The following is a 25,236-nucleotide window of genomic DNA, read 5'->3' on the forward strand; positions in this document are numbered from 1 at the left end:
CAGAGGTCAGAAACAAGTCTCTTGTAGGCAGTATATAGATGGGTCTTGTTTTTTTTATTCATACCATTACTCTGTGTGTGTCTTTTTAAATTTTTTTAATGTTTGTTTATTTTAGAGAGAGCATGAACAGGAGAGGGACAGAGAGAGAAGGAGACACAGAATCTGAAGCAGGCTTCAGGCTCTGAGCTTTCAGCACAGAGCCTGACGCGAGGCTCAAATTCATGGACTGTGAGATCATGACCTGAGCTGAAGACAGACGCTTAACTGACTGAGCCACCCAGGTGCCCCTATTCTGTAGTGTTTAGTCCATTTATATTCAAAGTAATTATTGATAGATATGTTCTTATTGCTATTTTGTTACTGTTTTGTGGTTGTTTTTATAGTTCTCAGTTCCTTTCCTTTCCTGCTCTCTTCTCTCATGGTTTGCTGGCTTTCTTTAGTGATACACTTGGATTCCTTTTCTTTATTTTTTTGTATATCTATAATTGGTTTTTGACTTATGGTTACCATTACGGATGTATATAATATCTTGTGTATATTTCAGTATATATTAAATTGATGGTTTCTTAAGTTTGAACCCAATCTTTATAACTCTTCCCAATTGTGTTTTAGGTATATGGTGTCATACTTTACATTCTTTCAGTTTGTGAGTCTCTTGACTGATTTTTACAGATATATATATAATTTTGTTTTCGTGCTTCCTCCTTTTCTTACTTTGAAAAATTTTTAAATGTTTTTAATTATTTTTGAGAGAGAGTGAGCAGGGGAGGGGCAGAGAGAGAGAGAGAGAGGGAGACAAAGAATCTGAAGCAGGCTCCAGGCTCTGAGCTGTCAGCACAGAACCTGACATGGGACTTGAACTCATGAGCTGCGAGATCATGACCTGAGCCGGAGTTGGACGCTCACCTAACTGAGCCACCCAGGCACCCTTACTTTTCTTACTCTTATGTATGGTCTTTTCCTTTCTACTCAGAGTCCCCTTTACCGCTTCTTGTTGTGCAGTGGTCATGAACTTCTTTCACTTTTGTTGTCTTGGAAACTCTCCTTCTATTCTGAATGATAGACTTGCTGGATAGATTATTCTTGGTTGCAGTTTTTTTTTCTCTTTCAGTACATTGAATATATCATGTCACTGTCTTCTGGCTTGCAAATTTTCCACTGAAAAGTCTGCTGATGATAGCCTTATACAGTTTCCTCTTGTGTGTAACTATGTTCTTTTCTCTTGATGCTTTTAAAATTTTTTATCACTACGTTTTGCCTTTTTAATTACTATGTGTCTTGGTATGGAGCTCCTAGGGTAGATTTCATTGTGAAATTTCTGTGCTTCCTGGATCTGAATATCTGTTTTTTTCCCCCAGATTAGGGAAGTTTTCAGCTACTATTTCTTCAAATAAATTTTCTGCTCCCTTTTTCTCTCTTCTGGAATCCCTATAATGAGAAAGTTACTATGCCTGATGAAGTTGCTAAATTCCCTAAATATGTATTCATTTTGTGTAATTTTTTTCCGTCTCATCTGCTTAGCTTGATTACCTTCCGTTTTTCTGTCCTCCAGGTTGCTAATTCATTTTTCTGCTTCCCCTGCTAAATAGCCTGCTATTTATTCCCTCTAGTGTATTTTTAATTTTATTTACTGTGTTCTTCATGTTTGGTTCTTTTTTTATCTCTTTGTTAAGAGTCTCACCGATGTCCTCCACTCTTTACTCAAATCCAGTGAGTATCTTTATGATCGTTACTTTAAATTCTTTAGCAGACTTATTACTCATCTCTGTTTCACTTAGGTCTGTTGGTGTGGTTTTGTTCTTTTATTTGGTACATATTCCTCTGTCTTCATTTTGTCTGTCTGTTGCTGTGTGTTAGGAAAGTCAGCTACCTCTTCTGGTTTTGAAGGTAATGGCCTTATGAAGAAGAGGGCCTATAGTGCCCTGCAGCGCAGTGTCCCCTGTTCACCAGAATCTGGTGCTTCCGGGGTATCTCCTAGGTGTGTTGTGTGCACCCTACTGTTGTATGTTAGCCACTTTGCCTTTAGTCCAGTCTTCTGCAGTGTCTCTGTTTGCCTGTTGTGGGCCTGTTGTTGGTTAGTGGGCCTGTGTTGTTAGTGGGCCAGTCTGGGGCTGCCGTGAGCTTGAATTTAGTCAGACCAGGTGTTTGTCCAAGATTCAGTGACCCCAAACTGAAGGATACTTTCCCTGTTTTGTCCCCAGAGAAGCTTTTATTGGTTGGTGGGGACTGCAGTCAGACCAACTGTTTGCCCCCAGCCCACTGTTGGGACTTTCTGCCAGGTGTGTTTGGCTATTTTGCCCTCATCCGAGGGCAGGAGTCACTTTGGAGTGGTGCTTACATACTTCCAGGCTTATGGCTCCACTTTGAATAGGCTCCAAAAAAGAGCTATTTGGAGGGGGCAGGGCCTCCCACAGTGTGGACAGGGTTTGTGTTGGCAGAGGAGACCTTCTGCCAATACAGGGTGTAGCTGGTGTGACCACTGGGTTAGGGCCCACAGTTTTGACGAGGTGTGCTGCTCTTATGTGGGGCCCAGCACTACTGGAGGATTGAGGCTTTACAAAGTGTGGGGTTGGGAGATAGGTGTTGGCAAAGTACCATCGGTCTTCTAGGGGAAGGGACCCTCAGTGCTGGGACTGAGGCAGGCATGGCTGGAAGAGGCAGATCCCCTAAGTGGGAGGGTGGTAGTGCAAGGAAGTTAGGTAGTGAGTATCTGACACCGGGCTGGTTCCCGAAGGTGGCCATGTGTTTATGCTGGGGGGCAGGAATGGGAAATGGTGTCTTCCACCTCCTTTGTTTTTGGGGGAGTCTCCCAGTGATCTCTGTCTCTTGGGGACACACTCTGAAATCAGTAAATAACCCTCCTGTGGGCCCCAGTCTGCTGTATTATTTACAGATAAATGCTGTATCTCCACAGGCTTTTGTAGTGCTGTCTCTTTAAGGGTGGGGACTCAGCTGGCTCCTCCAGAACCCAGCCTGCTGATTGTTTAAATTCCAGACTTTAAGTCCCACTGGTTGTGATGAGAAGTCCTGAAATTCAGCACCTCTCATTTTCAAAGCCAAATTCATATTCCAGGATATTCAAAGCCAGGATTCATATTCCTCAAGCAGGTTCCCCTGTGTGATAGTCTCTTTGCCTCCCTTCTCCACCTCCCTGGCTCCTTCCTTCCCAGGGACCACCAGGGTTTGGTTAGCTCTGACCATGTCTCTGCCTGCCCTACCCTCTTCAGTGTGGCCTCTTCTCTACCTTTAGTTGTGGCGTTCTGTTCTGCCAGTCTCTGGGTTGTTTTCTGGGTCATTTACACTGGTATGAGCATTATCTGTGGGCCGAGGTGAGCTTCCGGTGCACCTACTCCACCTTCCCAGATGCTCCACCTGCATTGCTTTTTATCTTTCAGAAATGTCTCCAGATGTCTGTAGTTCATTGATAGACCTTCCTCTGCTTTTTTTTTTTTTTTGGTATAGTTACAGATGTTCTGTTTTGTCCTTAACCCTTTTTTCTCATTTCAATGGCATTTGGAGAAGAGGAGGATGTTAATATAATATATAAATTTAGTGCATTTCTCTTAAATCCAAATTTTCATCCTCTCTTACTCTACATGTTATCTTTGGGTAATTTCATTCACATATTTCAATTACTATTTTTACAATGATGGCTTCCAAATCTACATCCCTTACCTAAAGTCTCTCACCTGCAGAGCTCTATTTATTTCACTACCTACTAGTAGATATCCACACTCACATGTCCCATGGGCACTTCAAACTGTCCATGCAGATGAATGGATAAACAATGTATGTGTAACCACACAATGGAATACTACTTAGCAATGAGAAAGAATGAACTATTGACACACAGAACATGGATGAATCTCAAAATAATGATGCCAAGTGAAAGAACCCAGACAAAAAATAGATATGCTATATGATACTATTTATATAAAATCCTAGAAAATGCCACTTTATAATGACAGAAAGCGTATCAGTGTTTGCTAGGAGAGGTTGTTGGAGGGTGAGAGGCGAGATAGGAGGGAGCGATTACAAGGAACAAAAGGAAACTTTTCATGATGATGGATATATTTATTTCCTTGGTTGTGATAATGGTTTCAAAATCCATCAAGGAATATATATACTTTATACATGTTCAATTTATCATATGTGAATATACCTAGACAAAGCTAGAAGAAAACCCTCAGTATTAAAGGCTTTTAACAGAAAAACTGCAGTTCCTGCCCACTCTTGTCTATCCCCATCACAGTCCTCCTCCTCAAAGACAGCTTTGAGCTCTTTAAGGGGCCTTTTCTTATACACAGGCCATGTTCTAATATGCTTAGTCTGTTATTTTTTTAAGTTTATTTATTTATTTTGAGAGAGAGAGAGAATGAGAGAGTGAGCATGAGTGGAGGAGGGACAGAGAGGGAGAGGGAGACTCCCAAACAGACTCTGCTGTCAGCGCAGAGCCTGATGTGGGGCTTGGCCTCACAAACAGGGAGATCATGACCTGAGCTAAAATCAAGAGTCAGATAGTCAACCGACTGAGCCACCCAGGTGCCCCTCTTCGTCTGTTACTTATTGATTCATCCATTTAGAACTCCAGGCAGTATCTGTTTATTCTTTCCCATTTGGTAGTTGATAATATCTTTATCTTACTCTACCATTTTTACTTCTCCTTTCAACCTTCTAATACAATTTTTGGTTAAATCAGTCATCAGTTCTAGCATTACTAGGAACATTAAATATTGTACATTTCTGAGTCAGATGCATTGATTTCATCTATTTCTTTAATACCTTCCCTCTTGGTTAATGCAGCAAATGCATTTTTCCCCATTTTGTTTTCTCTGTACCTGTAGCTAATTTTTTCAGATATCCCAACAGACTTTAGACATCTCACAGCAATTTTTCCAGATGCTCAATATATCCTATAATCTGTCATTTCCAGTACCCCATTCCTATTCCCTTGGAGACGTTCCTCCTTCAGCTGGCTGTCCCATCAATATGCACAGATAGCTTTCTGGACTAGATATACAGCTATCATGCTAAGGCTTCCTCTTGCCCTTCTCCAATGCTGGACCAATTTCTGAGTCCTGTGTCATTTCCCTTTCTGGTTTTAGGAATAGTACATCCTCTTGTTGCTTCCTAAAAGGGGATACTTGAAAGTAAACTTTTTTTCCCCCTTATAGGACCCAAAAGGTCATTATTTTACTCTCACCTAAATGTTCTGTTGGGTATAGAATTCTAGGTTAAAAGTAATATTGTTTCAGAATATTAAAATTAATTTTGCACTGTCTCCTTGTATCTGATGTTATTAGATATTCAAAATTTAAATCTTTTTTATGTAGCTTGTTCTTTTCTATCTGGAAACTTTTATGATTGCTTTTTTTTTATGCTCTGAAATTTTTTATTGACATGCCATGTTCATTCATTGCTCCAGTTTATTTAACAAATATTTATAGAGAAATCATTACACACACACATACACACACTGTTCTAGGCACTCGGGATATCGCCGTGAAAGAAATAGACAAAACCCCTTCTCCTCATGGCTGGTGGTTAGTGGTGAAGGCAGAAGTTAAGAAATAAACTAGTATTTAGTGAAATGTCAGATAGTGATAAGGACTACAAATAAATACAAAACAAGAATGGAACAGAGAGTGGCAGGATAAGTTTTTCACAAAGGGTAGGCAGGGAATGCTGCTCTGAGGTGACAGTTATGCAGAGAATCAAATGAATGAGGACACAAGTCATGGGACTCTGTGGAAGAAGAATGTTCTAAGTGAAGGGAACAGCAAATATAAAGATTCTTAAGCAGAAATATACATGGAACGATGAGAAGCAAAGGGCTAATTTGGTGGCAGTGGAGTGAATAAGAGAAAGAGTGGTATGAAATGAGGCAGAGTGGTAGGAAAGTGGATTTATAGCTAGGAACCAGGGTACAAATTTATATTTGCTGTTCTCTTCACCTAGACCACTCTTCCTCCACAGAGTCCCATGAAATTTAAGGCCTCATAGGACTTGGTAAAGATTCTGGAATTTATTCTAATAGTCTTTTGAATAAGGACAAACTTAACATTTTAAAGAATCACATTGGTGGGAGTGTGGATCTGAATGGAAATTGACTGTTAGATTTGCAAGAATGCTTAGTGAGACCCTTAGGAAAATATTTCAGTAGCCTAGGTGTGAGATATAGTGGCTTAGACATAGTAACTTAGTAATAGTGAGAAATGGTCAGATTTGAAATAGATCTTGCAGGGAGAACCAACAGGATTTGCTGCTGGATTAGATATGGGGTGAAAGAAAGGAGTAGGATAAATCGTTAGATTCTTGGCCAGAGCAACTTGGTGAATGGTGGCACCACCTTACTGAGGCAGGAAAGACAGGGATTGTTTGGGGGATTGGGTGCAGTGGGGTTGAGTTATGTTTTGGACATGTTGGGTTTGAGATGCAGATTGACAGCTGAGTGGAATTCTTGAGGAGGCAGACGGCCATCAAGTCAAGGGTCCACAGGAGCAATGGTGCTGGAGATAACTTTGGCAATCCTTCATGCATATTTGGTAATGAACACCATGGCTCAGGATGAGTTTTCCCTAGGGAGTGGGTATAGGTAAGATAGAGCTCTGAGGACTGAGCTCTGGAGCACTTCACTATTTAGAATTGGGAAATGGAAGAAGATCAGAAAAAGAACAGCAGCAAGATAGGTAGAAATCCAGGAGAATTCGTATTCTAGAAGCCAGTTGAGTAAAGTATCTCAGGAGGAGGGCAGGGTCCACTGTGTAGAATGTTGAGAGTTGAGTAGGACGAAGACTCAGAATTGACTATTGGATTTGACAACATGGAGTTTATTGGTGGCTCTGACAAATAGTTTCACTTAAGTATGAGGATGATTGGAGAGAGGGCTCAAGGGGATGAGAAGAACAGAATTGGAGGAAGAAAGTAAAGACAATTATTTTGAGGAGTTTTTATATAAAGGAGAACAGAAAAATGAAATAATGGCTAGGTGGGGATTGGGATGTGGAGTCAAGAAAAGATATTCTTTCGGTTGTGTTGTGTTTATGGTGGGAGATAATAGAACAAGTTTGTGTAATAGGATAAGCACTGTAGCATAGGTTTGGAAGTGGGGTGTTGAAAGAGGAGAAAGAGAAATCTCTAAAAGAAAATTAATTGACTAAAGTTTTAGTAGTAAGATTGCAGTGTGATGCCAGCTTTTTCAGTTTGGGAGCTAGTACCCTTCTATTCTGAGAAATGGTCTTATATTCTTTGATTATCATCTACACTCCCCCATTCCCATTGTTCTTTATAGAACTCCTGTAGTAATGTGCTGGACACTTGGACTGATCCTCTGATTGGGAAGATTTTCTCTCCGATTGTCCATCTGTTCCCTCAGCTTAAGTTCTAATCCTTCTGTAGAGGTTGCTTTGTTGTTGTTTTTTTAATTTGAGCTCTCTTATTTCAGTTTTCCACAGCATGCTATTCCTTTTAAATGGATATAAAAACTTCTCACTTAAGATACTAAGGTTTTTGCTTTATATTTTATTTTCCTCTGTTCCCTGCATAATCTCTCTTTCCTCCAAACATTCTATTATCCGCTTGCTTGGTTTGCTCTGTCTGTGATGTGGGAGGCTTTCTTCCAATGCCTGATGGTCCTTGGCTGCCCAGGTGTATTTGCATGGGACACTCAAAAGGTCCGTGTGCATGAATGGGACTTGCTACTGGAGGGCTTCATAGTAGGGTGAGCTCAAAGTTGAGTGGCTTTTTCATTGTCCGTATGTACAGCTCTTCAAAACTGTGGAGTCTTTTCAGAGAATGGGGATGGTGGGTATGTGCCTGAACAGAACAGGAACAAGAAGGTGAGGACTCAGTGTTTCTGTAGGTATTCAGCCCCCCTCTTTTCACCTTGTGCCTGATACTCCAAGTCAGAACATCTCTAGTTCCATTTCTCCTGGAAACAACCCTGGTAGAATGAAGTCGTTTTCTGGCTGCTTGGGTAGGAGTTGGAGTTGGGATGGCATGGAGAGAAAATGACGAGTAAACATTCCTGCAGTATCAGCCTTTTGTGCTACTTGGTACTCCAAAGAACTGAGACTCCCAGATTCTTTAGGGTGCATCCACTCATTGTCATCTGAGTCCCTGCACTCCTACTTCATAGTCCACCCCGGATCCCATTAAATCACTTTTCACTCCTCTAGCTTTCTGTCTTGGAAAGGTTGGGGCTTTTTTGTTTTGTTTTTATTCTTTGAAAAAGTCAGGTATATTAATGTAGTCTCTCCCGTGCACTTACTAATGGGTTAGAACCTTTTATTCTTCGTTATAATTTTAGTGAGGAACCATGAGGAGAGAAAGGAGGCAAACATATGTGGTTAATGTGCCTGGTTTATCCAGAACGCGTCTGCACTTTGATAAAGTGTAATCTTCACAGTATCTAATGTTTATTGAGTGCTCGCTATATGCCGGACACTGTTTGAAGTGCTTAATATTTATTAACTCAGGACTCCTAACAAGCTTACATGACAGATACTATTATTATTGCCATTTTACAGGTGAAGAAACTAAGGCACAGAAGAGTTACATAATTTGACAGTTACACAGACAGTAAGTGAGGGACTAGCATTCCAACTCAGCTCTCAGACTCCAGAGATAACCCCTGCTTAAAACTCTCCAATCGGATTTCATGCCTGGATTTTCAATGTAGCATGTGCCATTCGTGCCCTCCAGGGTCAGGCCCAGTGTCCCCTCCAGCCTCACCCTCTACTCTGCCCTTAATGCCACCTCTTTGACCTCTTCTGGCCACTCCGAGCTCCTTGCCCTCATGTACACATCCTTGTGATCCTCACGCCTTTTTCATGCTCTGCCCCAAACACTCCTTCATTCTCTAGAGGGCTCAGTACACTGTTAGGGTATTCAGCATACACTTATAAATTGAGTATTTGTATAGTTTATTCATGTAGCAGTAAACTCATGCTTTTGATTTGTTTTGGCTTGGCATGTCATCATGAAAAATGTATAGCTGAATAAAATAATCCATTGTGTGGGATTCATAAGTCTCATAGACTAACTGAAATTATCTTCTTAAAATTTGATCATATGGAGGGGCGCCTGGCAAGCTCAGTTGGTAGAGCATGTGACTCTTGATCTCAGGTCGTGAATTTGAACCCCATATTGGGCATAAAGATTACTTTAAAATAAATAGATAAATGTGAGAAAGTTGTACTGTATTGAGACTGAGGCAGAGATTCTTCTGGAGTATGAGTGAAAAAGTATATACTTTAAACAGTAAATGAATTCCATTCACTTGATATTAAAATGATTTCTAACCTTATCTTGTTTTTCCTAATAGCTTTTTCTTCCTCTTGCAAATTTGGAATGTTCACCAAACGTTGAAACTTTCCTTTGCAAAGCTTTTGTACCAACCTGCACAGAACAAATTCGTGTGGTTCCACCTTGTCGTAAATCTTGTGAGAAAGTATATTCTGATTGCAAAAAGTTAATTGACACTTTTGGTATCCGATGGCCTGAAGAACTTGAATGTGACAGGTAAATTATGTTTTCAACTGAAAGCTACCAATGATATTTTAATGTTGGTGTTAGTTTTCCAGAATGTTTGTGACAGGCTTTCATTATTTCAAAAATGTTTATTACACGCTTTATATGCCAGCCACTGTGGGTGATAAGTGTTTTGGACACAATGGTGAGCAGAAACAGACTTGCAGTGGGAACATAGAGTGGGGTGGGAGGAACATATAGTAATCAAATAATTACAATAATAAATGTAAAATTATAACCATGCTAGATACAACAGAGGAGAAGTACACAGTTCTATGAGAACATGTAATGGTGCCTTTGACCCAGACTGAGAGGAAATGAGCTTACTATCAATTCAGTGATCTTTCTGCACATTGACCTTCATTAATTACTTTTGTCTCCTATTTTATAGACATTTGACGATTGTAATTTGAAATATTCTGATATAATGAGACTTCACATGATAAAGCTGGGAAGGAAGCTATGTCTGCATTTTTGTTTCTTTATCTGTAGAATAAAATATAGAACATTTGTGGAAGTCATATACTTCTGGTAGATGCATAATTGTTTTTAAGAACAGTTGATAATAAGTTGAGGATCCTCATACCTTACACAGTAGGCGGTCCCCTTCTATAGAAACTTTTACACAAACAAGGAATCATACACAAGAATATTGATTACCACATTATTCCTAATTTTTTTTAAAAAGGGAAAAAGTGAAAGTCCATTATAGAAAATGATTAGTAAGTTGTGGTATACTTACTCATTAGAGTACCACCATACAGTTGACAAAATTAATGGTTGATCCACATCTGTAAACACAGATAAATCAAAAAATTACGGTGTTAAGTAAAAAAAAAGGATGCTAAGGTATGATAATATACAGCATGATGTCTTTTATATAAAATTCAAAACCTGCCAAATAATACTACATAACATTATGGTTAGAAAATAACATAGTAAAAATCTTTTTAAATGCATAAAGAGAATGAAAACTGAACTTGTGGTATTGAGTATTTCTGGGGAGAGAGAATAGAGAAAAAGGGGTCCCAACTGATCTCTAATGTTACATTGCTTTATTTTAAAAGATATAAAGCAAAATTGACATAATAGTAAGGTTTGAAAATGCTGGTAGATATATGTGCTCTTTTTATGGGCATACATGTTACTATTTTCTACTTTTATCTAAAGAGTATTTTAAATGTTTTCTTGTTGGGGTGCCTGCTGGCTCAGCCAGTGGAGTGGGCAACTCTTGATCTTGGGGTTGTGGATTCAAGCTTTACTTAAAAATAAAATCTTTTAAAAAATAAAAGTAAAATAAAATACATAAAATGTTTTCTTGTTAAAAACTCCCACTAATTTTTAAATCATATAGATCCTCCAAATTAATACTGGTGTGTAGAAACTCAACCAAGTGATTAAGTTTTACACAAAATAGAAATATACTTGTGTATCACTCTGGTCTGCCCATAAACAAGGGAGACCAGTAGTACAAACTTCCAGTTATAAAATAAATAATATGTCATGGTACCGATAGAATGTACGGCGTGGGGAATATAGTCAATGACATGTTAACTTTGTAAGGTGACAGATGGTAACTAGACTCATTGCGGTGACCATTTCTCAGTGTATTACAAATGTCGAATCACTGTGTTGTACATCTGAAACTCCTAATATTGTATGTCAGCTATAACTCAGTTAAAAAAAAAAACAAAAACCAGTCAAACTGAAACAAAATAGTGAAGTGAGTGAACTCTGTGCTGTCAGCCCTGGAACCAGTAGGGGCTCGTTTCAGGCAGGTTTAGCTGCCATGCTCTTAGTCCTGTGGCTGCCCTACTTTGACTGTAGGCACTAGGAAACAAGGGACCTTCCCCAAGACTTCTACTCCAAATGCTGAACACAGACAAGCCAGCACACAAGAGAAAGGGCACACAAGCAGGGAAGGGTCGGAGAGGGAGGGAGAGAGAGAATCCCCAGCACGCTCCATGCTGTCTGTGCAGAGCCTGATGGGGTTGGGGTGGGGCTCAAACTCACAAATCGTCACATCATGACCTGAGCCAACATCCAGAGTTGGACACTTAACCGACTGAGCTACCCAGGCGCCCAAGCACTCTTCTGTCTAGAGGCTGCTAATTAAGATAAATTATTTGTTTTTTAGGATAAATTCTTTCTTAAATATTTAGGCTTAGAAGCAGAAACTACTTAAAAATTACTAATTAGGGGCACCTGCCTGGCTCAGAGGTGGAGAATGCAGCTCTTGATCTTGGGGTTGTGAGTTCAAGCCTGACCTTGGGTGTAGAGCTTACTTTAAAAGAAAGTTTAAAAAATAAAAATTCCTGTTTTTTTGAGTAAGGGAATTTTAATGTTCACATGCCTTGTATTAAATATATGTGAGTGCATTGGGGCCTAACAACCACAAGTTTTAGTTAACTTCAAAGCTCTAATCTATAATCTGTTCAGGTTGTGTGTCTTCCTGTTAATTATGAATGCATAAGGAAATATTTCTTAGGTGGAAAGCATAGCATTAAAATAGTCAATCAGTAAAAATGTTGACTTTCTACATTTAATTTTTATACTTTTTACAGATTGCAATACTGTGATGAGACTGCTCCTGTAACTTTTGATCCACACACACAGTTTCTTGGTCCTCAGAAGAAAACCGAGCAAGTCCAAAGAGACATTGGATTTTGGTGTCCCAGGCATCTTAAGACTTCTGGGGGACAAGGCTATAAGTTTCTGGGAATTGACCAGTGTGCACCTCCGTGCCCTAATATGTATTTTAAAAGTGATGAGCTAGAGTTCGCAAAAAGTTTTATCGGAATAGTTTCAATATTTTGTCTTTGTGCAACTCTGTTCACATTCCTTACTTTCTTAATTGATGTTAAAAGATTCAGATACCCAGAGAGACCAATTATCTACTACTCTGTCTGTTACAGCATCGTATCTCTGATGTACTTCATAGGATTCTTGCTAGGCAATCGCACGGCCTGCAATAAGGCCGATGAGAAGCTGGAGCTCGGTGACACGGTAGTTCTAGGCTCTCAGAATAAGGCTTGCACTGTTCTTTTTATGTTTTTGTATTTTTTCACAATGGCTGGCACCGTGTGGTGGGTGATACTTACCATTACTTGGTTCCTGGCTGCAGGAAGAAAGTGGAGTTGTGAAGCCATTGAACAAAAAGCAGTGTGGTTTCATGCTGTCGCATGGGGAGTACCAGGCTTTCTGACTGTTCTGCTTCTTGCTATGAACAAAGTTGAAGGAGACAACATTAGAGGAGTTTGCTTTGTCGGCCTGTATGACCTGGATGCTTCTCGCTACTTTGTACTCTTGCCACTGTGCTTTTGTGTGTTTGTGGGGCTGTCTCTTCTTTTAGCTGGCATTATTTCCTTAAACCACGTTCGACAAGTTATACAACATGATGGCCGGAACCAAGAGAAACTAAAGAAATTTATGATTCGAATCGGAGTCTTTAGTGGCCTGTATCTTGTGCCGTTAGTGACACTTCTCGGATGTTATGTCTATGAGCAAGTGAACAGGATGACCTGGGAGATAACCTGGGTCTCTGACCACTGTCGTCAGTACCACATCCCATGTCCTTATCAGGTAAAAGAACATTTGTATTAGTTCACTGTTTAATTTTAACGTAGAGAATGTTCCCTGGAAGCACACTCAAACTAACCATGAACGTGACATTAGATTTCAGGTAAGAAAATACAATAGACAGAGGGAACGATTCCCTGTGCATCGGTTGAAACTGGAGTCAGTGTCTCAAGAGTTCTTTCCTCCAGTTTAGGCTTTGTTTATAGTAGTAAAGTGCCTCCTCGAGCTACTTGTCTAAAAAGTAAATTTGGTTGCAAAGGCAGATGCATAATAATGAGAAACAGAAACAGAAGATCGAGTCTGTCACAGGGAAAAGAGAAGTAACTTCTGATTTGGGAGTTGTTTTTAATTCTTCAGTGGTGGGAACCTTATTTGGGTGTATTTAATTTGATCGTATTATTGTATTTTTTTAGTATATGCTTACAAAAGCAGAACTTATTTTACTGTATCGTATGGATACTTATTTCACTCCAGCCAACCAAATTTTTATAACAAATATCAACAACGCATACAGACTCTAAAATAGAATGTTGTTTCAGTGATTTTAAATGTAATTTTTTGGTAGATTATAATAAAGTAGATAAATATTTTGGCAGTTAGAAGAAGCTGCTATAGTTACAGGGTGAAAATGCTAGGAAATCAAGCCAAAATTTAGGATATTCTTCCTAAATATATTTAGGTGTTTTTTCCTTTCTAGCTACCTTTTTTGATACCCAGATGAAAGTTCTGTATTCAGAACTTTAGTGAAGAATGTATTATACTTACAGCAGCACTGCTTCTTATATTATGCTATGTCAAATGTTTTATACTAAGCAGATGGAAGATTTATATTTCTGGTTCAAGTTTTACATTCACTGGGCAGACTGCTCTCCACCTTAAATGTGTCACATTTTTATTCACTTTTTTTTGTAGGCAAAAACAGAAACTCGACCAGAACTGGCTTTATTTATGATAAAATATCTGATGACATTAATTGTTGGCATCTCTGCTGTCTTCTGGGTTGGAAGCAAAAAGACATGCACGGAATGGGCTGGGTTTTTTAAACGAAATCGCAAGAGAGAGTAAGAGCCTATTGAATTATCTGATGTGTTAAATAGAGCAAATACCAAGGAACTATTCAAGTCATCATTGTACTGGCATTTCATTATATCAGCTTTTGTTACAAGATTGGAAATCTTTTTCGTGGAGAGATCTACTTTATTTTGGCATTCATCATAATAGTCTTTGTCCCGTAGTATCCTATTGAAATATGAAAGATTTGTAAACTATGTCTTTTCTTTCCCTGGTTTATATTTAATATTACTACCATTATCACTGGATTCATTATTTTGGGTGTAGCATTTTAAATTTAAATTTTTTTAAATCAATGATAAAAGGTTAAATGAGATCAAATATATGTAAGGAAATCTATAAAGTATGATTCAGATGTATTGTATGAGCATTTTTTAGAACCTTTAAATTTTATTACACACAGTGTTGCCTTAAAATGTTACTTATTTCCTTTACTTAAGATGGTAGATTTTAAACTTACATAGTATAACAGGTTAGACTTACATTTATAAGTAGTTTTAGTTATATGCCTTGTACACTCTTTCCTGTCAACAGTGTACTAGAGTTTTTTAAACTGTTTCCCATTGGTTTGATTAATAAGCTTTTTTTGTGGTAAAATTTTCAGAACTACAGATCCTTTCTAAGTTTTTGGAGTCTGAAGAATTGCATTTAATGGGCCTTAATTTTAATTTACTGTTATGACATATCTATCCTGTATTTATATATTCACACTCCCTTCAGCATAACTGCTAGCTTTATTATTAGAAAGCAAATCATTAAATTTATCAACAACCATTGATTATATTCTTCGTCCTTTCTCCTCTGGTTTACTTTTATATTTGATGTATTTATTTATATGTGATACACAGATAGTCCCCTACTTTATACTGCTTTGAGTTTCCTGGTCCTCATCCTTTGATTTTGCCTATGTAATTTCTTAACAATCTATTTATGCTGACAAAGGCAACTAGTAGTGTAGGCACAGAAGAGTTCACTTCATAACAGTCTGTTTCTATCTTACAATATTTATAATACCAGATTTTACAAGTATAAATCACTTAGAATTTTTAACTTGATCGACTAAAGTGTTCTGGCACAAGCTATGATACGCTTTCTGGCTTCTATTATGTGACACTTAACATTTACCAACTAAACCCCCTCCTTGGTTTCTCTCACAGTCCAATCAGTGAAAGTCGGCGAGTACTACAGGAGTCATGTGAGTTCTTCCTGAAGCACAATTCTAAAGTTAAACACAAAAAGAAGCACTACAAACCAAGTTCACACAAGCTGAAGGTCATTTCCAAGTCCATGGGAACCAGCACAGGTGACACGGCCAACCACGGCACTTCTGCAGTAGCAATCACAGACCACGATTACTTAGGACAAGAAACTCTAACGGAAATACAAACCTCCCCAGAAACATCAGTGAGGGAGGTGAGAGCAGATGGAGCGAGCACACCCAGATCAAGAGAACAGGACTGTGGGGAGCCTGCCTCCCCGGCAGCCTCCAGCTCCAGACTCTGTGGGGAACAGGCTGACAAGAAAGGCCGGGCCAGCAATGGGAATGATAAGATCAGCGTATCCGAAAGTACGAGGAGTGAAGGAAGGTGAGCTTTGCTTTTGTTATCTTAAATCAGTACTATTTTTGAATACTGCATATTTTTTTTTAATGAAAGCCTAGCACATCAGGAAAGGACACGGTGTGTTCATACACTTCATCCAAGGAAATTGGGGTTTAAGAAGTTTGGGTCCGGCCTAGAAATGTGCTGTTTGCTATTTTAATTCTTAGCTTTGAAAAGAGCCTTCATGAATGTTGTTCAATTAGGAATATTCATTTCTGTGGTAAATTGTTAAGGATTTTGTGTATATTTAGGTAAATGTTTAAGATCCTTCTGAAATACAGGCTGTTAAGATTTAATTAGTACTATATGATAGTACTCAAAGTCATTTTATTTGAAGATGATTCTTTTTTCCTTTCTGGACACGAAAGGATGTTGACATTATCTTTAGTGAATTTCTCCCAACAGTCACAGGCGATCCAAACACAGGTAAATATCGAATTCGCCAGAATGCTGACAGCTAAGTACTTGTAGGTCTCCAGGCTGTCTTACCGCACTCTCTCGAACTACACCATAGGCACCTCCCTTGTGTTCCTATGACAGCTTTTGCCCACTGGATTATAGTTAGACTTGTGCCTTTACAACTCCATGCTATTTGTAAATGCCTCTGAGGCAGAGCTGAGGTCCAGTTCATCTTTGTGTTAACATCTTTGTGTTGGGATTACACAGCGTCTTGTCCATGGTGAGGAAAAAAGAAAATATTTTATAAATGGAGGGTAGGATCCTGTCTCATTAGTTGTATTCCCCACGATAGCGAATGTTCAGCCCGTGCAAGGGTGGTCCTTACTGCAGTTTCTGAAGTTGGTGTATTTTGTATTTGAAAAGGAAGTATTTGTGGTTTGAGGTGTTCGAGTACACATAAACAACTGCACTGCTTATATGTTTTATAAGCTCCTTTCTAAATGAGTGAAGTCATCTCTTAAAAATGGGATCAGTACCCAGAAAGGGCTACCTCAAGAAACAAACCAAAGTACACATAGTGGGGAGTCCCACATATCACTACGGGTAGGGAAATAAAATAACCAAAGACACATCAAGAGAGACCAAGGGACTCCATTAAGGAACACTTTCTGAACTCACAAGCCAAGGACAATCTATGAACCTCCTGTAATAGAGCAGCAGGGGCAGAGCACATAACAAGCTTTTAAAACTGGCAGGAGACAGAAAGCTAGCCAAAATGATGAAACGGAAGAACTCTCCTCAGAAGAAAATCCAGGAAGAAGTGACAGCTAAAGAATTGGTGAAAACCAATATAAGCAACATAATTGACGAAGAATTTAGGACAATAGTCATAAAATTGATCACAGGGCTTGAAAAAGGCATAGAAGACAGAGATGCTACTGCAACAAATATTGTGGACCTTAAAATCAGTTATGATGAATTAAAAACTGCTATAAATGAGGTGCATAATAAAATGGAGGTGGCCACTGCACGGATTGAAGAGGCAGAAAAGCCAATAGGTGAGTGAAAAGACACAATTATAGAAAAAGAGGAAGCTGAGAAAAAGATAAATTGATCCAGGAGCACGAAAGGAGAATTGAAGAACTGAGTGATGCAATCAAATGAAACAGTATCCTTATCTTAGGAATTCCAGAAGAATAAGAAGATGAGAAAAGGGGCTGAAGGGGTACTTGAACAAATTATAGCCAAGAACTTCCCCAATCTGGGGAAGGAAACAGACATTGAAATCCAAGGGGCACAGAGAGCTCCCTCAGACATAACTTGAATCTGTCTTTGGCATGACACATCATAGTGAAACTGGCAAAATATAAGGACAAAGAGAGAATTCTGAAAGCAGCTAGGGATAAAAGGGCCCTAACACACAAAGAGAGACACATCAAGGTAGTAACAGACCTATCTACTGAAACTTGGCAGGCCAGAAAGGAATGGCAGGAAACCTTCAATGTGATGAACAGAAAAGATATGCAGCCAAGAATCCTTTATTCAGCAAGCCTGTCACTCCGAATAGAAGGAGAGATAAAAGTTTTCCCAAACAAACAAAAATTGAAGGAATTCATCACCACTAAACCAGCCCTACAAGAAATCCTAAGGGGGACTCTAGGAGGGAAATGTTGCAAGGAACACAAAGTACCAGAGACACCCCTACAAGCATGAATCCTACAGAGAACACAAGGACTCTAAACCCACATTTTCCAATAGTAACACTGAACGTAAATGGACTAAATGCTCCAATCAAAAGACACAGGGTATCAGAATGGATTAAAAAAACAAGATCCATCAATTTGCTGTCTACAAGAGACTGATTTTAGATCTGAGGACACCTTCAGATTGGAAATGAGGGGATGGAGAAATATCTATCATATTATTGGAAGTCAAAAAAAAGCTGGAGTAGCCATACTTATATGGGACAAACTGGACTTTAAAGTTAAGGCAGTAACAAGGGATGAAGAAGGGCATTATATAATAATTACAGGGTCTATCCATCAGGAAGAGCTAACAATTATAAATGTCTACACACTGAATACGGGAGTGCCCAAATACATAAAACAATCACAGAAACAATCTCATTGACAAGAATGTGCTAAGAGCAGGGGACTTTAATACTCCACTTACAACAATGGATAGGCCAACGAGCAGGAAATCACTAAAGAAACAATGGACCTGAATGACACATTGGACCAGATGGATCTGACAGATATATTTAGAAATCTACATCCTGAGGCCATGGAATTCACTTTCTTCTCGTGCACGTGGCACACTCTCCAAGAAAGATCACATACTGGGTCATAAAGCGGCCCTCAATAAATATAAAAGAATTGAGATCATGCCACGCACACTTTCAGATCACAATGCATTTAAACTTGAAATCAACCACAGGAAAAAGTCTGGAAAACCTCCAAAATCATGGAGGTTAAAGAACACCCTATTAAAGAATGAATGGGCCACCCAGGCATTAGAGAAGAATTTTTAAAACATATGGAAAAAATGAAAATACAACAATCCAAACTCTTTGGGCTGCAACAAAGGCAATCCTAAGAGGAAAGTACACTGCAATCCAGGCCTATTTCAAGAAACTAGAAAAGCACAAGTACAAAATCTACAGCACACCTAAAGGAGCTAGAAGCAGACCAGCAGAGGAAGAGAAATAATAAAAGATCAGGGCAGAAGTAAACAATATAGAATAAAAAAAACAACAGTTGAACAGAACAATGACACCAAGAGTTGGTTTTTGGGGAAAAAAAGGAAAACTGATAAACCTCTAGCAGGGCTTCTCAAAAGACAGAGCACCAAAATAGACAAAATCACGAAAGAAAATGGATTTTTTTTTTTTTTTTACAACCAATCCCTCAGAAATAAAAGCAATTATCATGGAATACTATGAAAAATAATATGCCGACAAATTGGACAACGTAGAAGAAATGGCATATTCCTAAATACACACTTCCAAAATTCAAATGGAATGAGATAGAAAATCTGAACAGATCCATAACTAGTGAAGAAATTGAATCAGTTATCAAAAATCTCCCAACAAATAAGAGCCCTGGGCCAGATGGCCTCCCTGGGGAATTCTAACAGACATTTAAATCAGAGTTAATACCCATTCTTCTCCAGCAAGTCCAAAAAATAGAAATGGAAGAAAAACTTCTGGACTCATTCTATGATGCCAGCATCACTTTGATACCCAAGCCAGACAGAGACCCAGGAAAAAAAAAAAACAACTATAGGCCAGAATCCCTGATGAATATAGATGCAAAAATCCTCAACAAGATCCTAGCAAATCTAATTCAACAGCATATAAAAAGAATTATCCACCATGATCAAGTGGGATTCATTCCTGGGTTACAGGGCTGGTTCAGTGTTCGCAAATCAATCCATGTGGTACATCACATTAACAAAGGAAAAGATAAAAATCATATGATCCTGTCAATAGATGCAGAAAAAGCATTTGACAAAATACAGTATCCTTTCTTAATAAAGTCCCTCGAGAAAGTCGAGATAGAAGGAACTTACTTAAACATCATAAAAGACATTTATGAAAAGCCCACAGCTAACATCCTCCTCAATGGGAGGAAACTGAGAGCTTTCCCCCTGAGATCAGGAACAAGACAGGGATGTCCACTCTCACCACTGTTGTTCAACATAGTGCTGGAAGTCCTAGCATCAGCAGTCAGACAACAAAAGGAAATAAAAGGCATCAGAGTTGGCAAAGAAGTCAAACTTTCACTTTTTGCAGACAACATGATACTCTACATAGAAAACCTGACCGACTCCACCAGGAGCCTACTAGAACTGATCCAAGAATTCAGCAATGTTGCAGGATACAAAATCAACATACAGAAATCGGTTGCATTTTTATACACCAATAATGAAGCAACAGAAAGAGAAATAAAGAAACTGATCCCATTCACAACTACACAAAAAAACCATAAAATACCTAGGAATAAACCTAACCAAAGATATAGGAGATCTGCATGATGAGAACTACAGAAAACTTATGAAGGAAATCGAAGAAGACACAAAGAAATGGAAAAACATTCCATGCTCATGGGTCGGAAGATTAGATATAGTTAAAATGTCATTACCACCCAAAGCAATCTACACAATCAATGCAATCCCAATCAAAACTGCACCAGCATTCTTCTCAAAGCTAGAACAAACAATCCTAAAATGTGTATGGAAACACAAAAGACCCCGAATAGCCAAAATAATATTGATGAAGAATACCTAAACAGGAGGGATCACCATCCCAGACTTGAGCCTCGACTACAAAGCTGTGATCATCAAGACAGTAGGATATTGCACAAAAACAGACACATAGCCCAATGGAATAGATTAGAGAACTCAGAACTAGACCCACAAATGTGGCCAACTAATCTTTGACAAAGCAGGAAAAAGTATCCAATGGAATTAGAAGACAGCCTCTTTAACAGATGGAGCTGGGAGAACTGGACAGCAACATGCAGAAGAATGAAACCAGATCACTTCCTCACACCATACACAAAAATAAACTCCAAATGGATGAAGGACCTGAAGGTGAGACAGGAAACCATCAAAACCCTAGAAGAGAAAGCAGGAAACAACCTCCTTGATCTCAACCGCAGCAATTTCTTACTCGACACATCTTCAAAGGCAAGGGAATCAAGAGCAAAAATGAACTATTGGGACTTCATCAAGATAAAAAGCTTCTGCACAGCAAAGGAAACAGTCAGCAGAACTAATAGGCAACCGATCAAATGGGGAAAAGATAGTGGCAAATGACATATCAGAGAAAGAGCCAGTATCCAAAATCCATAAGGAACTCACCAAACTCCACTCAAAAAACAAACAATCCAGTGAAGACATGAACAGACTCTTCTCCCAAGAGGACATCCAGATGGCCAACAGACACATGAAATGATGCTCAGCGTCCCTCCTCATCAGGGACATTTGCAGATCAAAACCACACTGAGATACCACCTCATGCCGGTCAGAGTGGCTGAAATGAACAAATCAGGAGACTAGATGGTGGCGAGGATGTGGAGAAACGGGCACCCTCCTACACTGTTGGTGGGAATGTAAACTGGTGCAGCCCCTCTGGAAAACAGTGTGGAGGTTCCTCAAAAAAATAACAATAGAACTCCCCTATGACCCAGCAATAGCACTGCTAGGAATTGACCTAAGGGATACAGGAGTGCTGCTGCATAGGGTACATGTACCCCATGTTCATAGCAGCACTGTCAGCAATAGCCAAATCATGGAAACAGCCTAAATGTCTATGAAGTGACGAATGGATCAAGAAGATGTGGTTTATCTATACCATGGAACACTACATGGCAATGAGAAACAATGAAATCTGGCCTGTGTAGCAACGTGGATGGAACTGGAGGGTGTTATGCTAAGTGAAGTCAGTAAGGCAGAGAAGGACAGATACCATATGTGTTCACTCATAAACAGGAGAAACTTAACAGAGGCCCGTGGGGGAGAAGGGGAGAAAAATAGTTAAGGAGAAGGAGGGAGGCAAACCAAGAAAGACTCTTAAATATTGAGAACAAACTGAGGGTTGATGGGGGTGGGTGAGAGGAGGAGAAGAGGAAAGGAGTGACGGGCCTGGAGGAGGGCACTTGTTGGGATGATCGCTGGGTGATATACGGAAGCCAACTTGACAATAAACTATAAATATATTAATATATGCTCTAAAAAATAACGTATTGCTAATAAAAAAAACAAAACAAAAAAATAAAGAGTTGTAGTTAACTGTCCTCTGATAAAGGTGGACACTGGTTGGGAACAAAACTCCTGGAAAGTGGATGGCAGCTATAAGGACATCTGGCATCCCAGCTGTGCTCTGATCTGTACAAACCTCAACTCTCCTCTTTTTACCTAGAGTGACTCCGAAAAGTGATGCCGCCGAAACCGGTCCGGGACAGAGCAGCGGCCTGCAGGCCCCGGGGGCTTCAGGACCAGGCAGCCAACAAGGCTCCGCGTCACTGCTCGCTCACGCAGCTTCAGGAGGTAGAAAGGATCAGGGCGCTGGCGGCCACTCCGACACGTGAGAAACAGGTCATCCCGTTGCTGAGAAGGGGATTCGTGTTACACTGGGGTGGACAGCATGCTGTCTCACCACCACCTCTCTTCTAGTCGTTTGCACTGACGGCTCCCCCCTGGCCTGCTGTTAACACTGGAAACCAGAGATTCCCAGAGTTAGGGGATTTATTTCGCACAGAGGTTAATGATGGCAATGTACCCAGAAAGCGGAAAGGTGCAGGTTAATATTTTTTTAAGTTGTGTGGGAGGAGGGAGTTAGAGGAATCTTCCTTTTCTATTTATGAAGATTCTACTCTTGTTAAAAGTATTTTAAGATGTACTATATTGCTATTTTACCTTTATCATATGGTATCAAGATATTTCTTTGCTGAAGTATTTAAAACTTATCTTTGTATCTTTTTTATATATTTGAAAATAAGTTTATATGTATTTGAACTTTTTTAAGAAATCCTGGAAAAGCTATTCAAATATTTTTATGTTATTCCGATATTTTAGCACTACTTTGGTAGCTTTTACACTGAGTTTCTAAGTAAATTGAGGAATAATATTCTTTTACAATATAAAAGATACTTGACACACCAGAACGTGTTGTCATGAGATTTCATCTTTAAAAGTCCACTTATTCCACCTCACCACCTTCCCTGTGTAGTTTTCTGCTCTTGTTCTAGGAACTTCATGGATCTGCTGTGCCACTCGAGTAAGGTGCTGGGTGTCTGCCTTCGATGGTATTCTGCTGCTCGCTGATCCTTCTACAGTTTTAGATCACATGTCTGGAAGGATTAGTAGATGAAATGTTACTCCTTTAGAATTTAAGCCAAGTGCAATTGATTTCCTTTTAAAAAAAATAATGTTTTATGACCACTCAAGATTGTATTTTTATGACCATTTACAGTTGCTTATACTTTTAACTTCTGTTTAACTTTTAGAAAACTAAAGTTTGTATAGTATCTTTCTCTGACAATATATAGATGTCATTTCTGTACTTCAGTAGGATTTTGCCGAACATTTAAAAGTGTGTTAGCAATATTAGTGCCAATCAGATGGGGGGGAAATGTAGTCCTGATAAAATGTATTTTATATAACATACTTTAAAATATTAAAGATTTTTCTTAATTTTTGTTTTTGTTAAGTTTAGGCCTTAAACAAGGTTTTATGATGCTTTTAAGGCTTTTTCTTTCTATTTAGCATTCTATTAAAGCATAAAAAGATTATCATGTACTGTATGGAAACTGTAAATATTTACTTTTCCACATTTTTGAAAGTTGTATACAAAAACATTGTAGGTCTTTCCAGCAATAAAATTTTCTTTGTGTAAGAGATTGTGGAGTATTGTGTGATTATTTCTAGTGATCCTGACCCTGAAAGTGGTAGAATTCTTCAGATCAGCAGCCCCATGACAAATAACTCAGAGGCTTTTTTTTTTTAACTGGAGGAGAAGACAGGGTATATATTATACAGCCATATTTACCAGAACTTTTTAAAGCCACTGTGAGACCTGAGGGGTGGGGAAAAGCAAAGGGAACCCAGGACCCTGCTTTCACTCCTGGCAGTGGGAAATAAAACAGTATCATGCTTAAAACCTTTTTAAAAAGCGAGTAAGATAGGAGCTGCCAGGCTAAGATGTGGCAGAAGAAAGAGATTCACACTGCCACCCCAACAATTGCGACCTCTTTGCCCGGGGAGCATTTAGTGATTGGGAAATGGTGACTGAGAGATCAGATGGTTATTACCAGCCTCAGCGGGCTGGGGTTCAAGGGAAAGAGGGTCTGCACACCACACTACATTTAGAATTGTGACCTCAACAGGATGTTTCCTAGAAGTCAGTGTGAAGTGTAAGGAAAGCAGCCCTGCTTCAAGTTACTTGGGAGGACTAGAAAAGTCTCTTACCCTGGAATTCGAATAAGGTAGTTCCTGATTAGTAGTCCCCACAGGCACCAGGCAGAAGCAAATGGGAATCTTGTCTGGAGAAAGAAATGGCATTCTATGTACTCTACAATTACTTTTTCAAATACAATGTTCATTGTGTAATCAAACGTAAGTAGGCGTGCTAAAAACAATAAGTGAATAAGAATTGGCACAAACATCAGCGGAGAGAGAAAGATCTAGAGGTACCCCAGAATTACCAGGCATGAATTTGTTAATCTGGTATAACTTAAAAACATCGGAAAGGAGAGGCACCTGGGTGGCTCGGTCAGCTGAGCGTCTGACTCTTGATTTCAGCTCAGGTCATGATCTCACGGTTTGCGCTGACAGCGCAGAGCCTGCTTGGGATTCTCTCTGCCCCTCCCACTTTCTCTCAAAATAAGTTATATCAGTAAGGAAAAATAATGAGACCCCATTACACACCTATTAGAATGCTTGGGGAAAAAACCCTAACAATACCAATTTTTGGTAAGGCTACAGAGCGACAGAACTCTCGTTCATTGTTACTGGGAATGCAAAATGGTACAGCCACTTTGGAAAACTGTTTCTCCATAGAGCCAAACTTGGTCTTACCATATGGTCTAGAATCATGTTCCTAAGTACTTACCAAACTGATTCATGTAGATACTGCATCTGTGGGGTGCAGTGTAAATCTCCACTCCTTAAGTCTGGGCAGCATGTAATGATTTCCTTCCAAAGAACACAGTAGGGACTGCCGCTGGCGAAGACCAGCTTTCGCAGAGAAACTTGACAAAATGCCTCAGGCACATGACAGAAGTCGACATCAGTAGCAGGGCATGTGGAGGGTAGGTAACCTTCATATGATGTGATGGAAATGGCATCTGACCTCTGTGATCTTCCTCCCCAACACCCGTAACTTCAGTCTAGTTGTGAGAAGAGCAATCAAATCCCAGCAGATGGACATTTTACAAAATAACTGACCAGCACTCAAGGCTATCAGATCACCAAAAACAAAGTCAGAAATGGTCACAGTCAAGAGATGCCTACAGAGACATGGTGACTGAATGTAATGTGATATCCAAGAAAA

General features: G+C 39.3%; 1 protein-coding gene across 2 annotated transcripts in view; it reads left to right on the forward strand.

The window, feature by feature from the left end:
- FZD6 (frizzled class receptor 6) overlaps positions 1-23,584 on the forward strand; it is a 43,227-nt gene extending 19,643 nt beyond the window's left edge. For both annotated transcript variants that reach the window (XM_039233851.1, XM_039233852.1), the window contains 5 exons: positions 9,326-9,522; positions 12,096-13,113; positions 14,023-14,171; positions 15,339-15,767; positions 22,105-23,584. In XM_039233851.1, the coding sequence (XP_039089782.1) occupies positions 9,326-9,522; positions 12,096-13,113; positions 14,023-14,171; positions 15,339-15,767; positions 22,105-22,273 (1,962 nt within the window). In that variant the 3' untranslated portion in view covers positions 22,274-23,584. The remainder of the gene's footprint in view (positions 1-9,325; positions 9,523-12,095; positions 13,114-14,022; positions 14,172-15,338; positions 15,768-22,104) is intronic.
- Positions 23,585-25,236: the final 1,652 nt, after the last annotated feature.

This window comes from Hyaena hyaena, unplaced genomic scaffold (genome assembly GCF_003009895.1).
Source record: "Hyaena hyaena isolate Hyena2069 unplaced genomic scaffold, ASM300989v1 scaffold_79, whole genome shotgun sequence".
NCBI classification, from domain to species: Eukaryota; Metazoa; Chordata; class Mammalia; order Carnivora; family Hyaenidae; genus Hyaena; species Hyaena hyaena.